The following is a 16,006-nucleotide window of genomic DNA, read 5'->3' on the forward strand; positions in this document are numbered from 1 at the left end:
ACTGTGGGTAAAGTATCAATATTGGCATCACTGGCCCTCCACAGTGGAACGACCTGCCTGAGGAGATAAGGCTCGCAGAATCAGTGCCTTCTTTTAAATCACTTCTTAAAACTCATCTTTATAGACTTGCTTTTATGTGATGTCGTCCTTTTATTTGTCTCTTTATTGCTTTTATTGTTTCCACTTGTTTTTATTTCCTTTGTCATGTTTTTCATTGTTTTTAAGTTGTCTTGTCTTAATTTTTTTGTCTTGTTTTGTTTGGCATTTCTATTTGGTTTTCCGCTGTTATATTGCCCTCTGGATATCCTGTTTCTGCTATGCCTTGTCTGTCAAAGCACTTTGGAAACTCTGTTTTTAAAGGTGCTATATAAATAAAGTTATTGTTATTTTTATCAATATTCTCGGGGGCCAAACTGGAGAATTCCCACAGTAACTCTCAACACATGTAGAAAATAAGAATAGCCTGATGTAGTATGATGGTTACACCAATGTCATGATCGTGTTTTAATTGATATGATCAGCAAGATACAGTCTATGGGCGGGACCCAAAGAACACTGAATCGATCAGCCAGCCTGCTTATGTGGGTACTTAACAATTCATTTCAAAGCCCCATTACGAGCCACGCCCCTGGTTCGGTCCACCTTTTTTTCGATTGGCTACAATTGCAGTCACATGCGACTTCCGCCCAATGAGCATGATCGTTTTCCATATCGTGGGCGTTTCCATTTGCACTCTGCTGCCGAGACCAGACCGGGAGCTAGCGTGCAGCACCGTCCATTAACAGTAACGATACCACGGTGAGTAAGACAAATACACAATTTCAGCCCTTACCATAAACGGAATTAGGAGGCTGCTGAACGCCAAGATAACTAACGAAACGTGTTTATTTTATGAAATGGATCCATTTGTCTTTGTTCGGCTAAGCTAAGTGCTAACTGTGGCTGAGCATTCAATGGGGTCTCGGACTTGTCTCCTCGACCATTTTGGTGTCTGAAAGGCAACAGACAGACAATATCAAAATACAGACACACTTTTCCGTTAAGTGTTTGCACTTCTGTTTTGTTATTCAGTTGACACACATGATATGTAGGTGATGTTTTTGTGTTTTGTGGTTCGGTGAGCATGTTGGCACGGCGCAGCTTCAAACATGGGTGATCCGTTTTTTGAGGGGGTTGTTAGCTAGCTGCAGTCGCCAGTCAGACTCTGAATTAAAATGGCGTCTGTTTTTAAATTCCCATCATGGAGCTGTGGGGTTTGGGCCCCATAACTGTCACGCTACTTCTTCTTCGCAACTCACTCTTCCTCCTGAAATAAAGGTTACGTGTTTAATGAAGGTTTAACAGGTGTAACAGTAACGTTGGCTTGTAGGTCTTTAATCAGCAGCAGGTAAGGTTGGCTTGGTGCAACGTTTCAGTAACTAACTTAGTTGACTGAAACATATAAATAGGGGCAATGCTTATGCTCGTTAAAGTTTCACCTCCATTTGCCTTTACTGCAACTGGAAACTAAATAATCCTTGTAATGCCGTGAAAAAGGTTGCGCCAGACAATGTGAGTGACGTGGTTGTGTCACGATAAATGAATGAGATGTCCTGCCTCGCCACTTAATCTCACTATTTCATCCTGACCACATCATTGCGTTGTAGTTACACAGTGACTGTTCATCTGTGATGCCTCAAATTATGCAAGTGTGACTGCAACCAGAGATCATTCATTTCTAGTTGCACTGCCCTTACTTGTCTACTTTACTAAGTTTAGTTAAAAATAACATTTTAAGATAAAAATGGTGAAATGACTGCATTTATAATAGCATTTGGGCTGTAAGTCTGATTTGTTACAATGAACCACATTTCTGCCTGTGAAAGTATGGTTGCTTAAGTCCCTGAGGTATGTGTTGCTGTGCCAACAGTCCTCCTCTGTTGCCACAGCTTGTGTCTTCAGTGACTGAGTGTGAAGTGTGTTTACCCTATTCAGTGTTGTTGGCTACAGGAATACTTGTTAAACACGTTTCATATCAACAGAAATGTCTTTGAATCGAATATGTGTGCCTTCCATTTGCCCACGGTGACATTTGATTCTACCTTACTATCAAGTCATGTTAAAATGTGTGCATGTTTCCCCCTCCTGCAGAGGCGGACTGCAACATTGTCATCTGTTGCCGAGAAGACCTTTTTTAACACTGTCATTCACTGGATATAGGAGTCATCACGATCTCCAGAACAACAATGGTAATTATTTACTTTATTTGAAGTTATGCATCGCTGTGTAATGTGTTGAAATATGTCCGACAATAGGCATGCAGCCAAAGTACAGGGCACACTGGCCTTTTTGTCAAATGTCACTGTTAACAGGACAAATAAATGTGTCATCTAATTTAAGTCACAGGATTGGTGCCAGCCTTTTGTTATTCCAGCCTGCCTGGGGCTTTAGGAACACATGCTGCAGCATCCACATTACCGCTCTCCTCTAAATTAGCTTTGGCTGCCTGTGCATGCACTCAGCTTGTGTAATCACTGGTGTTAGAAGTTTGGCCTAGACATAAGACCTTGTTGTTCAGTTTTTTTTTATTAATCAAAGACAAGTGAGTTCCATAGAAAGCAGGTCTTTTAATCTTGATAAATGCTTGTTCCAGGTTGACCAAGAGCCTGTCCCATAATGCAGAATTAATGAAGTTGAATAACTGTTCTAAATTAAACCTGGAACAGTTTCAAATCTAAAACATGGACTGAAGTTGAAAGAGCTGCTCTGGGTTTTTATTCTGTCCAGTCATCCAGGTAACTCAGTAATCCTGCTTCCTGAGACAGGCCTCTGTTGTATACATAGTAATGATCTGTTTTAATTCTCCCAGCCCAACTCACCGCACATGGAGGTGTTAATGCATTATCAAATGTAAATGTCAGGTTTTGCTGGACACCATAACAGTTAATAAGTTAGTAATGAGTTATATTTACATCCCTCCTGGATGCTTCTATCATGCACTGAGACCATGATGGCATGATTTAGGGTATGTTTTAGTGTATAATCTGTTTGTTCTTATCTACAGTAAATTATTCTTTGCTAACCCTGTCACAGCATGAACCTCGCTGGTATCTCTTCTTTATTAACGATCTTCCGTCTTTTCACCCCTAGCCTCCCCCAATGCGCCACCGCTCCATGCGTGTCTTCATGAATGATGACCGCCATGTCATGGCCAAACACTCTGTCATCTACCCAACTCAGGAGGAACTGGAAAGTGTACAGAACATGGTATCCCACACAGAGCGTGCCCTCAAGGCTGTCTCTGACTGGCTCGATAAGCAGGAGAAGGGAACCTCCAAGTCTGACTCTGATGGCACAGACACTGATAAGGAAAGGTGAGGAGATGTCAGGGATGTCATTCCTAGTGTTTAGTTGGTAGATAATTAATCAATTAGCAAAAATCACCTTCAGTCTTTCTTGTACTTCTCCCCTATATCTGCTGTGTCTTTTGATAGTGAGCACAAAGATCAGGCCACCCGCTCTCTGCGCGGCGTAATGAGGGTGGGCCTGGTTGCCAAGGGCTTGCTACTGAAGGGGGACCTGGACCTGGAGCTGGTGCTCCTCTGTAAGGACAAGCCTACCATCAATCTGCTGAAGAACGTGTCTGAAAATCTTGTTACGCAGCTCAAGGTGAGAACTTGGCTCAGCTAATTCAGTGCACTGAACGATGCGATTAACATTTTCATTAGAGCCCAGCTGATGCAGGGTTTTGGAGGCCGATACAGATATTGATATTTGAGAATATAAAATCAATATATTTGCAGATATCATAATAATAAAAAAAGTTCATAGAAAGATTGCATGCTCTTACTTTGAAATGCGTAAATGACATCATCAGCAGGCGATCACGTGCTATCTGAAAATGGCCGAGCGATACAAGTGGATTTTCGTTCAATCTGGCGGAAAGTTTGTCTCAAAACTGTGTGTGTGTGTGTGTAAAATGCAAATCCACAAGCGTAGAATTGAGATCAACAAATGCCTTTTCGATTCGCAAATAAAAACTGGATTCACAAGTGGCTGTTTGAAAGTAAATGTTAGGAAGATATTCACAAATGCTTTTCATTTAGTTGTAAATTAATTTAATGTATTCACAGATTTTATTTTATTTGTGGAATTTGTATTTGTAAATCTGTTTTGTTTTAAAAATATTTTTGAGTTTACAAATTTTTTTTGTATTTGTAGAAGGTGTATTATATATACAGATTACACATTTACATGGATTGTGGATTTGTTCACACAAATAATATTGAGACAAATCTATCTCCATATAATGCTGATGATGGCTCTTGTTTGCAAACCATAAAAGCTTTACAGAATAGAGGAGATATTGTTTTCTTGTATTTACCAAACTCTCATCTTTACTGGACTAAAAACTGATTTTTCAGTTTCAACTTTGTCCCATGGAAACCATGAAGGACATTTTTCAATATTTTTACTACCACAGGTTATAGGCCAAACAATCAATCGATTAATTTACTAATAATCGTCTGATCTTATAATATTCTGAGCTTCATCACAAGCATTATTAAACAAATCAGCAGTGGCCTTGTCTTTGTTGTCTTAAACACTTTGCCCCTTTTCAGGCGTCAGAAGACAAGTATGTGGTGACCCAGCACATTCGTGAGGCCAGTATTGTCATCAAGAACGCCAAGGAGCCCCCTCTCACCCTCACCATTCACCTGACATCCCCTTTGGTTCGTGAGGAGATAGAGAGGGCTGCTGCTGGAGGTAAGCTGCTACACGAGGGCCTCAGTGTTGTGTAGTGCCGCCCCTCCTCCAGCAGGGAGGCCAGGCAGGCGACCAGGCTAGACAGATATTGTTTATTGGGCCTTCAATGGAGCTAGGGGACAAGAATGCACTGTCACGTAATAAAACTGCGCTATGTTTATAGCTCTCTAGACACTCTCGTAGTTCCATGTAATGTATTTACATTTTTGATGGCCCAATATACAGTATAGGGCAGGTAGTTTACTGACTGCTGAAGACATGGCTTTCTCTTCCCCCTTTTTATGATCAAGGTCACCAACGAAATGAAGGCTTACTGAGAATTTAACCAAATACAAAAAGACCACTTTGTTTGCATGTGTTTTATCATTGATGATGAACAGTTTGCATTGCAGCAAAAATGAGTAGCAAAACATGTGGTGAAACTGTCCTTGGTTGTTAGACCCAACAGTGGGCTATTGACTGTCTCTGATGTTCCTTAGCAGGGAGGGCTTGGGGTTACAGATAACGACAAGGGACACTTGTGCATGTATGTCCAACCACGCTCAAAATCCAGGGGATCGGCCCCAGTTGTTAGGTAGTGATAGACTAAGGCATCATGAAATATGTATGCAATCATTAAGCTTAATTGTAGCTATACAAGAAGAAAGCTCTCCAGTAGATGACATTCTGTTTTAGAGCACTCAACCGTAGTGACGATCTCAGTTTTAGCAGGTGTTGAACCTCGACCTTATCTGTAGCCCCGTGCTAACAGCGATGCCCAGTTTGGGTCTATTTTATTTTTCTTTATTTTTTTAAGCCATCAGTTTTGCTGCAGTGTGGACTTGTTTTGATACCCACTTTTTGTGCATCTGATAACTTCTGCCTGTGGTTCCAATTCTGATTCTCTCTGTCAAGCCTTCTAGTTTGTCAATTTTTAGGGACGCTGGACCTTTGACCAACTGGCCGCTCTCTGTCTCGGAAGGGGCAAAGTGCAGTGTACCCAGTATATGGGCAAAGGGGAGGGGCTCTACCTCCTGATAACGCCAGAAAAGAAAAGCAGACCTTTTTTAAGCACTGAAGCATCCATTTCAGTTGAAGCAACCATGGAGAGACAACCTCCCATTTGATACAACCAATTATCCCTTAATAAATACACATTTTTAATGTCAGGGATTTTTTTTTTTTTAAAAAGATTTTTATTTTTAAGTCAAGTTGTAACCCACTCCACAATACTGCCGTTCTGGTGGGTTTTAAGTCTAATCATTGTGTGCCGGGCCGTGCAAAAACCTTATTAACTGGGAGGTTGAGAGCGTTCGGTGGTTCTGCAGTGGAGGGGTCCCCCTCCCCTTCCCCCTCCTGCCTGTGGTTTGGGAAGGCTGCCTGTGTACCCCCTGGCCGGCTGACAGAACTCCCCTTGGTCAAACTGTACCTTGTCTTCTTATTCCACCTGCCAATAGAATCGCTTTCAGTCAACGATCCCCCGGATGTTCTGGACAGGCAGAAATGCCTAACTGCCTTGGCGTCTCTCCGCCACGCTAAGTGGTTCCAGGTTTGGATCTTGTCTTTATTTGTCTCTAAAACAGAAGTAGTTTTGAGTTTGGTTTTACGCTGTATGTTCTTTTGTCTTTTATTTGGGCGTTCCATGTGTTTGTTTTTTTTATTTATTTACTCTTTTGAAGTGTACTTCCTGTAGTAATACTTGGTAATATGGATGTTTGTTTCGTAGGAAACCTTTGTCATTACACTGTTGTAGAGTTGCTTTGCTCACTTAACAGGTTCTACTGCAGTGCCATTTTTAAAGAAGTTCAGTGCTGCTTTCTAGTCCCTGAGTTCATTAGTCTCCCTCACAGCCTCTTAACTCAATCAGCAAAAAAAATCTGGGACTAATACACCATGTATCCAGGTGCAATATTTCTTTAATGTCAGTGTTGGTGTGAGTTGTTGTTATTTTCACATTTATTTATTCTGTAGTTTTGCAGAGAAAATGTCTTTTTGTAGTGAACCATGTTAATAATAATTCATTATAGCGTTGTGGCCTGTGTCATCTTCGGCTTTCACACTATTACAACCAGTGCTCCATCTCTGCAGCTTTTTTAGAGTATTTGGCCTCAACCTTTCCTGCTCTCTGGCTGTTTCTGTTACTCTGTGTGCCACAAAATGAACAGGAATATTGCACCTTGAGTAGTTTTTCTTTTTTTTTTTTTTTTTTTTTTTACTATCACTGACTTAATCATTACCCTATTCAGTGCACACTTTTTTTTTTTAAATAGCTCACACTTTTCTCACATTAACGCTGGTATTAAGTTTGAGTTGGCTTTATTTACTCTTTTCTTCCGGAACTTAATTCATAAGCATGTTTTCCCCCACAAACCGAAATGGTTTATGTCTGATAATTACATCAGTCATGTCGTACCATAAGTAGGGTCTTCCAACATAGTGATCAAGCATTATTGTATCATCCAGTACTTCCAGACATTTCCATAATGACAAAGCTAATCTGTTATAGTCTGTGTGGCTTCATTTGTATTTACTTTCATTTATTTGGATGTTTATTTTGCTTTAAGCCTCACATAGTGTTCCTCTTTGACTAAGTCTGCTTGTCCTCCTCGTGCCCCTCCATCCCCCCTCCCTGCTTGTGTCCCCAGGCCAGAGCCAACGGGCTGCGCTCCTGTGTCATCGTAATCCGGATCCTAAGGGACCTCTGTGCTCGCGTCCCCACATGGTCCCCACTTCGTGGCTGGGTAAGTGAAATCCTCCTCTGTGCAGCCTCAATATACCAAAGTCTTTTTGAAGCTCTGCTGATAGTGTTTTCTGAGAACTGTTAAATATGTAGGAGGTAGTTTTCTTAAGGCTGAGTTGGCTCAAAACGACAAAGCTCTCTTTGAAGTTCACATTTCCTTTTGACAAAGCTTTGTCTGCCTAGATACAAAAAAGCAAGACAGCACCATCACCGTTGCTAAATTGCAGAGATACTATCTAACGCAGTGACCTAAAATCTCTGTGTGGCCGAGCTTAAAAATAGCATCCCCAAACAAAGAGTCTCCCTCCCTCTCCTGCTTTGCAGCCACTGGAGCTGATCTGTGAGAAAGCCATTGGCACAGGGAACCGGCCCATGGGGGCAGGAGAAGCTCTGCGGAGAGTTTTAGAGTGTCTGGCTTCAGGAATCCTCATGGCAGGTATGCATGTGGGGTCTCTTCCTTAAAATGTACTTAACTGAGTTTTAATTGCACTTTTTCATTTCCAGTGTTGAGCTTGTTTTCTATGTTCTAAAGGTAACTGTCATTTCCTTACATTGTAGACGGTGCTGGAATCTCTGATCCATGTGAGAAGGAGCCCACAGATGCTATTGGTCACTTAGACCACCAGCAGAGAGAAGACATCACAGCAAGTGCACAAGTGAGTAAGATGAAATTGTGTTTGTGCATATTCACAATTTAGTAAATGTGCAATTCACACTGTGTCTCTTGTATCTTCAGCATGCCTTAAGGCTGTCAGCTTTCGGACAGCTTCACAAAGTGCTCGGAATGGATCCCCTTCCCTCAAAGATGCCCAAGAAACCTCGTAGTGAGACTCCTATTGATTACACAGGTAAACCAGGCTAGTTTACCTGTGAGATTCAAGTAATCCACAATCATCACTGTAGAGGCACTGTATTATTTTTTTGGATGCATGGTATAGATGCAATGCAATAAGGTGCCTTGTTTGTTTTGTATGACACAATTTTGTGTGTGTCTGTGATGCAGTGCAAATCCCACCCAGTACGGCGTATGCCCCGCCAATGAAAAGGCCCATTGAGGAAGAGGAGGGAACTGATGACAAGAGTCCAAATAAGAAGAAGAAAAAGCTGCAGAAGAAATGTAAGTTTTTAGCTCGTGTATTTGTTGAAACTAACTTAAAACACAGGTTATCTACCATTCCTATATTAAAATGAATCTGATAATAGGCTTGTTGGTAATTACAGTTCTTGAATTGACAGAAAATAACAACAATTTTGATAACCGATTAATCATTGTAAATTGAATACTTTTTGGTACACTATACAGACTAAATGATTAATTGATTGGGGAGAAAAAAATCAATAGATTATACTGTAGATTAATTGTTATTTGCAGCCCTAAAGATGTGAAGTCGGTTTCTTACTGTATGTCATGCTGTTGCACCAGCTCCAGAGGAGAAAGCTGAACCTCCCCAGGCTATGAACGCTCTGATGAGGCTCAATCAGCTGAAGCCAGGTCTCCAGTACAAACTGATATCTCAGACCGGCCCAGTTCACGTTCCAGTCTTCACTATGGCTGTAGAAGTGGACGGCAAGACCTTTGAGGCTTCTGGTCCATCCAAACGTACTGCCAAGCTGCACGTAGCTGTAAAGGTGGGAACAGCATTCACAGGGAAAATGTTAAACATAAACAATAAATTTTGATATCGCCTCAAAGCCACAGTTTTTCCCCCTATAATTGCGCTGTTTAAACTACAATGAATCTGTGTGTATTGCAGGTCCTCCAGGACATGGGTCTGCCTACAGGAGTGGAACTAAAGACTGAGCTGGTAAAATCAGAGGAGGCGGAAGTAGCTGTCGCTGTGGAAGAATTGAAGCCAGTAGTAACGCCCATTGAAACTACCAATGCTGCCACAGGAACAGCCAACACAGACACCACTGATGCTGTAGAGGTACAAAGCTGCTCCTTGTGTGTCTTTTTTTTTTTTTTTTTTTTTTTGGCTCAGATTTTCTGACCATTTCTCTTTCCTCTCAGGCTGCTCGCCAACAGGGACCAATCCTGACCAAACACGGCAAGAACCCCGTGATGGAGTTAAACGAGAAGCGCCGTGGCCTGAAGTATGAGCTCATCTCGGAGACCGGCGGCAGCCATGACAAACGCTTTGTCATGGAGGTGGAGATTGACGGTCAGAAGTTTCAGGGGACAGGATCCAATAAGAAAGTGGCCAAGGCTTACGCTGCCCTGGCAGCTTTGGAGCGGCTCTTCCCTGAGGGCTCTTTGGCTGAGGCCGCTAAAAAGAAAAAGGGACCACCCATGGTAAGCACTTAGTAAACCAGAATAAAATCTCATTAGGTAATTTTTCTGTAAATCCCTAAATCATCATGGTTTAATTTCACAATGTTTTTACAGTTTTAAGGTCATACACTGTTTAAATTAATGAATTAAACTAATTAAAGATTAAAATATATTTAGAGTACAAATGTGGGTATTTATATAGCTGTATATATAAATCATAATTAATGTAAAAACCAGATTCTCTGCAGCAAAGAATTTTAAACTCTTGTAAGTATAGAGCTAGGACATAAATGCAACGGACCCAACACAATTGATAGACATCTACACCATAAATCAAATTTAGAAAGCTATATGCAGATACAGTAAGTAGGGAAGAGGAAACTAAGTAGAAAAACTGTACAATAAATTGAAATTAGGAAGCTGTATACAGTAAGCTGCGATACCTCTTTAGCACACTCCAGGCTTTGGCATGATGGGAGCCTCTGGAGACGCAGCCGGGCCCAGGGGCAGAGGGAGAGGAGGACGAGGTCGTGGAAGGGGCAGGGGCTTCAATAATGGAGGAGGCTACGGCCAAGGAGGTAAAAACACACTTTTACTGTAGAAGACATACTGTATGTACTGGTTAAAATTTAGTAGACATAATTAACATGACAGGGTGTCAAATCAACATACTAAATTTGTGTCATCCTCCCAGGTGGCTTCGGAACATATGGTTACGGGAACAGTGCTAACTCTGGATACAGTGAGTATTCATTTCACTCATTATAGTCCTGGTTTGACTGGATATGTACTCTTTGTTTGGGCTGCAGTTAGGCTTTCATTCACCATGGGAGAAATCCAAACAAATGTCTCAGCACAGGATGTTGTTGTGTTCTGGGGCAGGATGGTGCATCTGGCCAGGACTGTGAAAAAACAGCTTTTACCACTTCTTACCTGTGTCACATCTACCTAAAAACTGTTTCACTCCAGAGCAAACGGCAAACACCACCATATAATGATAAAACATGTTGGGATGTTCCCAGTTCAATGGTTTTACATTTCTCTGCTTTAAGCCACAGGATTGAATCAGTTTTTGACAAGCCCCCTCTTATGAGAACCCCTTTTCTTCCGTCTGGCAGCCTGTCCTGAGGACTGACCTACCTGAGCGTGACAGGAGCAGAGAAATCTAAAAAATAATAAAACCCAACAACTCAGTTTGAATGCAATCTGACCAAAAGAGTCATTCATCTGCCACGTTTATGGCAAAAAAAATCCAAATAAACAAATCTAATTTTGATATTTTTTTCCCCCTTCTCTGCCCTGTCTCACTCTTTAGGTGACTTTGTCTCAGACTGCTATGGCTACCACGAGTTTGCGACATAGATCTTCCCAGTCTTAGAAAATCAAAAACTGTCCTGTAGAGAGAATAAAAAATGGACACAATACTCAGTAGTGTTCCAGCTGCATCATGAACTCCCTTCACCACCAAGTCCGCAACCCTGGGAATAAAGTGACAACAACCCCTCCGCACTGTCTTGCCAATCCGCTTGTCATGTCCTGACACCTCTGGGAGACGATGTGCCACTGCATGCATGTAGCCATAAGTCACCGTCTGTTCTCTCAACTTGCTGTGGATGTACCTGAACACCTGGACCTCCCCAAACTGCAGATTGCCTCCATGCGTCGGACCCGGGACAGGGCTTTGTTTCTGTTCATTTGGATCATGATGATTAAGTGAAGGCCTGTGGGATCTGGACAACATACTCCCTGTTGGATTATTGTCAAGACTGCAACAGCCTGGTCGCTCTGTCTCTTATACTGTTTACTTAGATGAGAATACTGTTTTTATTTCATTCTAATGTCTTTCTGTCACTTCCAATCATGATTAAGCTGTTTTCAATTTTCTGTTTTTGCCTTTGAAAAATGGCCACATTGTAACGTTGAATCTGCTGTTTCTGTGTCATATCAGCAACACTGTTTAGTCATGGCTACACTGAATGCATGATGGTCTTACTTTGGAAGTGTTTGGTAGTTGCAGTATCTCATCTTTAACAGCATTAGGCATTGATGAACTGAGGCTGTTGGCACTAAGTTTGCACACACAGACTGGCTGAATTAGAAAATCAGATGTATGTTTGGGAAGGGAAGACTCCTTGCTCTAGCTGTTTTTATATGTTTTTGTTTTTTTAATAAATGTGACATCACCATTCATTACTGTGTTAATTAATTAAGTCATTTCTGAGTACATGACAAGAATGTATTGCACAGAGCCTATATGCAAGCAGAAGCTGTTAGAATATATCAAGTTATGCCCATTTTAAGATTATGCCATGCTGTTATTTCCCAGATTACTACAACAATGGTGGTACAAATGGAGGAGCCGGGGCATCGAGCAGCCCATCAGGTGGCCCTTCAGCCAGCACAGCACCAGGATCAGCACAGGGCTCCTATGGTTCCTACTACCAGAATGACGGAGCCTTCACTGCCGCTTCTGCTGCCAAACCCCCCAAAAAGAAACCCACCATGCACAAGGGAGGGAAGCCACCCTTTCCAGGTCCCGCAGGGGTGAACACTGGATCTGCAGGGGGGTACCAGTCCAGCAGCCCCCCAGGGCAGGGCTCCTATAACCAGTATGGCCAGGGCTATGGGCAGGGAAAGAAGAGTTTCAACCAGAACCAGGGGGGGACAGGTGGATATTCGTACAGCACTGCCTACCCGAGCCAGGTGACAGGGGGTGCTGGAGGTAGCCAAGACTACAGTTATGAAGGTGAGTTAATTTTGATACACAATTTATGTTTGCATCACATGTACCAATTATGACAACGTATTTCTGCTATGATTAAAAAAAAATGTTCACTGTGTTTTGTTAAGAGGAAATTCTTTTTTTTTTATTAAACTAGATCCTTTTCACATTATAACAGGATATTTTATGTTATGACGTTTTCTCATTATTACATAAAATCAACGTATCTCGTTAAAACAGACATTTCTTATTGAAACGTGACAAGCTGGTCTGTTTATAAAAAGCTTCCATTTTGTTAAAATGAGAGAAATCCATTCAATGTCTAAAGAAAAGACAACTATCTTGTTATGAGAAATGTTAGAACGATGTTTTCACTTTATAACAAGATATTTTCTTACGACATTTTTCATGTTGCTACATACCAAATTATTCTGTCTTCCTTTTTCTTGTTTTAACAACATCACTTTAGCTTACTATATCACAAAAACTTTATTACACAAAATCAACTTATCTTGTTAAAAGAAGAATTTCTCGTTAACACAGCATATTGACTTATTTTATTAAAATGAGAAACTTTTTCCGTTATCACATAATAACTTGTTATAACGAAGCTTCAAAGTGTTTTTTTTTTTATGAGAAAAAGATTCAGTCAGTGCCTAAAGAAAAGACACAGTAGCCTCTATATACTTTTTATATACCTTTTTTAGAGAGGTACAGTAATTTCCTTGTATTTAGAATTTAGGTAGGTACAGTCTGCTTTCATCCTCAGGGGAAAATCACTCGTCGAACTTGAGAATTACAGTGCCTTAATCTGAATGAATTTGGAGTTACAAAAATCATCTAAAATTAAAAAAAAACAACCATAATGCAAAATTAAATTATTAAATCACCATGTCATTATCATAGCTGTCACTCCAACTGCTGCAACTTTTGATACAAGTCACTGTCATGGGGAACATCTTTGCACCCAACAGTGTAAAATCACCTAATGTATAGGCTAATATTTTCTCATCTAGAACAGTTAAACGAACAAGCCTCACAGATCGAAGGGAAAAAATTATCATTACAATATGAAAAAGATCTTGCCAAAACAGTACATTTGTCTCATAAGAAATTTGTGCAAATATCTTTTTGGCATGGTAGCAACAATACGCGTCAATAGCTAATAAAAGTGGCCCAAAGCATATGCTCTTTTCCATATGAAAGTCACATCACGTATGAACACTTTTTTTTTTTCCTTCAACATTAAGGGAAAAAACACGAAATTCAATGAATATCTGAATCATTTGAGAAGTATCACACAGTTTAGAGTCCACAACACATTAAAATGCCTTGAGAAGCTTTATGCATTATTTTTATATTAGAGCAGCTATATCAATATGTTTATAACAGTGTATCAAATGACAATGTGAAAAAGTGACAATATGAAAGGTGCCGCTCATAGTGATGGACCTACAAAGAATTATCACCCAAATCTGCAGCTCCCCTCGGCTTTATGGAGTTTTATAGTGAGTTTCAGTTCATCGTTTAGTTGCCTGGCAACTTTACTGTTTTGATTCATTCTCGCAGCTCTCATAGTGTTTTCAGCCGCAGCAGGAAGCTGTGTCTAGCAACAACAAAAAAGCTCTTAAAAACCCACTGTACACTGCCCGCTCAGCATCAAACAGCAGACAGACACAGTAAGAGACTAGCTGGTGAACATAGTGGAGCATTTAGCAACTAAAAAGCCAGATATTTTCCACAAGCATTGGTAGAGAGCAAAAACAGAACTAAAAGATGAGTGAATATTGGACTTCCATTCATCAGGTGGACACAAACACGACTCCTAACAAGTTTGTCATATCAACTTGCAGTATATGTCAATATTGTGTTCAAAGATTGTTTCCACTGCCCCCAAGTGGCTAAAAAAATTATTTATTGCATTAGAATCTATATTACTCCATGTAAATTATATCCAAACATACCAGATTGGTGCATTACATGTAAGGAGGATGGAGGGACACTGTATCGTTGTTTATGGGAATGTCCTGTTATCAAAGATTTTTGTAAGATGTGGTAAGTGGTATTGTTTCTTGAATTGTCATTGTCATCATTATTTTAAGTGTTTTTACCTTTTTTTCTTTTGAAAAATTAGTTTCATTAACTGTCACATACTTTCCTTGTAGGTTTCAACAACCAGTCCAATTACAACTCGCAGGGAGGAGGAGGAGCCAACCAGGGCTTTAGCACCAACCACTCTCAGTACCACAACCCAGTGGGCTACGGCAGGGCAGACAGCAGCATGAATTACCAGTACAGATAGACTGTAACACTCCGTCTGTGAATCATTGGCACCAAGCACCCTGCATCAGTGTCTCAAGCCTTCTCCAAAGAAAGTGATTGACGGCTTGTCTGTGCTCTCTGCCTTTTCCATGTCTGCTTCTTGTCTTGCTTTTGGGTTTATATGGGGAAGATGTGGGCACAAAATGAGACGTCTGGACTTTGTAAGTGTCAGAGCTGAATTTAGTGGTCTGCGTCAGTGCTTAGTCTTGTGTTGTTGTTTTTTTTTTAATTTGTTTTTTTTTTTTTTAGGTTATTCTTATTTTTGTTTTTAATCTCTGCTACCAGTCCTCATCACCAAATATGAAGGCTGATGCTACAAGTTACTCACTCACTAGCTCTGACTTGGTTTCCTTTCTTATAAAGAGTTCTGTGGTGACCGCATTTTTTTTCTCTCTCATGTGAAACTAGTAAAATCTTGTAGTTTTAAAATACAAAAGTTGTTGTATTTTATTTTTTGTAACAATTCAATAGGCCTGAATAGCTTGTTCTTTTCTGCATTGCTTGTAATTTTGGCTTATTTTGTAATAGTGTAATAGTTATTTTAATAAATGGTTTTGGAGATTACTGGAAAATACTTACATTCTGATGTTAAATCCACGTTTCTGCTCAATGTAGCTTTTTGATTGGGTGGGATTTGTTCCTCCTAATGTATAACAAACTGTGTTTGTATTAATAAATAATTTTTATTTTGAATAGAAGTTTTAATTAGTTTTGACTTAAATGACCAAGTGTTTGTACTATTGATACTATTGATATAAAGTGGGAAATTCATGACCTTCTATTAATTATTTAATGACCTGGTTTACTTTAATTACTTGACTGTTAATGGCTCGCCAGTGAGACATTTTTCACGCCCTGGCAACCCAAAACCTATCTATAAAGCGTTAGTGAGGGGATTTTAAAACATTAATAAAGCCATTTGTTATGATTTGTATAGATCATTTATAAAGGGTGTCTTATTAGAAAGGGGTCATTTAAAGTACAAGGTGTCCTGAAATACGATATTCTTTATCTTCAAGAAAGATACATTACGGAAATATCTTTCTGGGCTTCAGGGGCTCCATATATTTGTGATGGGATACAGCTCAACTAGAGGGGAGTTAAATTTCATATAAAGACTTTAAATAAAATACAAGTCTTCATACAGAAATGAAATAAATCAAGTCAATGTACTGTTTGAATACCATTAGGTTAGGCTTTTACCTGTAATATGCATTTATGAACA

At 40.2% G+C, this 16,006-nt stretch overlaps 1 protein-coding gene across 2 annotated transcripts; it reads left to right on the top strand.

The window, feature by feature from the left end:
* The first annotated feature begins 643 nt into the window (after nucleotides 1-643).
* Nucleotides 644-15,474, top strand: LOC122869461 (interleukin enhancer-binding factor 3 homolog). 2 transcript variants are annotated; one of them, XM_044182511.1, is made up of 18 exons: nucleotides 644-798; nucleotides 2,131-2,228; nucleotides 3,130-3,353; nucleotides 3,474-3,648; nucleotides 4,602-4,746; nucleotides 6,183-6,274; nucleotides 7,371-7,466; nucleotides 7,790-7,901; nucleotides 8,024-8,121; nucleotides 8,202-8,313; nucleotides 8,469-8,582; nucleotides 8,889-9,094; nucleotides 9,220-9,393; nucleotides 9,477-9,758; nucleotides 10,189-10,315; nucleotides 10,432-10,479; nucleotides 12,064-12,483; nucleotides 14,625-15,474. In XM_044182511.1, the coding sequence occupies exons 2-18, from the start codon at nucleotides 2,226-2,228 to the stop codon at nucleotides 14,759-14,761; spliced, it is 2,565 nt and encodes an 854-aa protein (XP_044038446.1). In that variant the 5' UTR covers nucleotides 644-798; nucleotides 2,131-2,225; the 3' UTR covers nucleotides 14,762-15,474. The 2 variants fall into 2 exon arrangements, with proteins under 2 accessions (XP_044038446.1, XP_044038447.1); XM_044182512.1 differs by lacking the exons at nucleotides 12,064-12,483; nucleotides 14,625-15,474 and adding an exon at nucleotides 11,053-11,927.
* The last annotated feature ends 532 nt before the right edge of the window (nucleotides 15,475-16,006 follow it).

Source organism: Siniperca chuatsi, linkage group LG21 (assembly GCF_020085105.1).
Source record: "Siniperca chuatsi isolate FFG_IHB_CAS linkage group LG21, ASM2008510v1, whole genome shotgun sequence".
NCBI lineage: Eukaryota > Metazoa > Chordata > Actinopteri > Centrarchiformes > Sinipercidae > Siniperca > Siniperca chuatsi.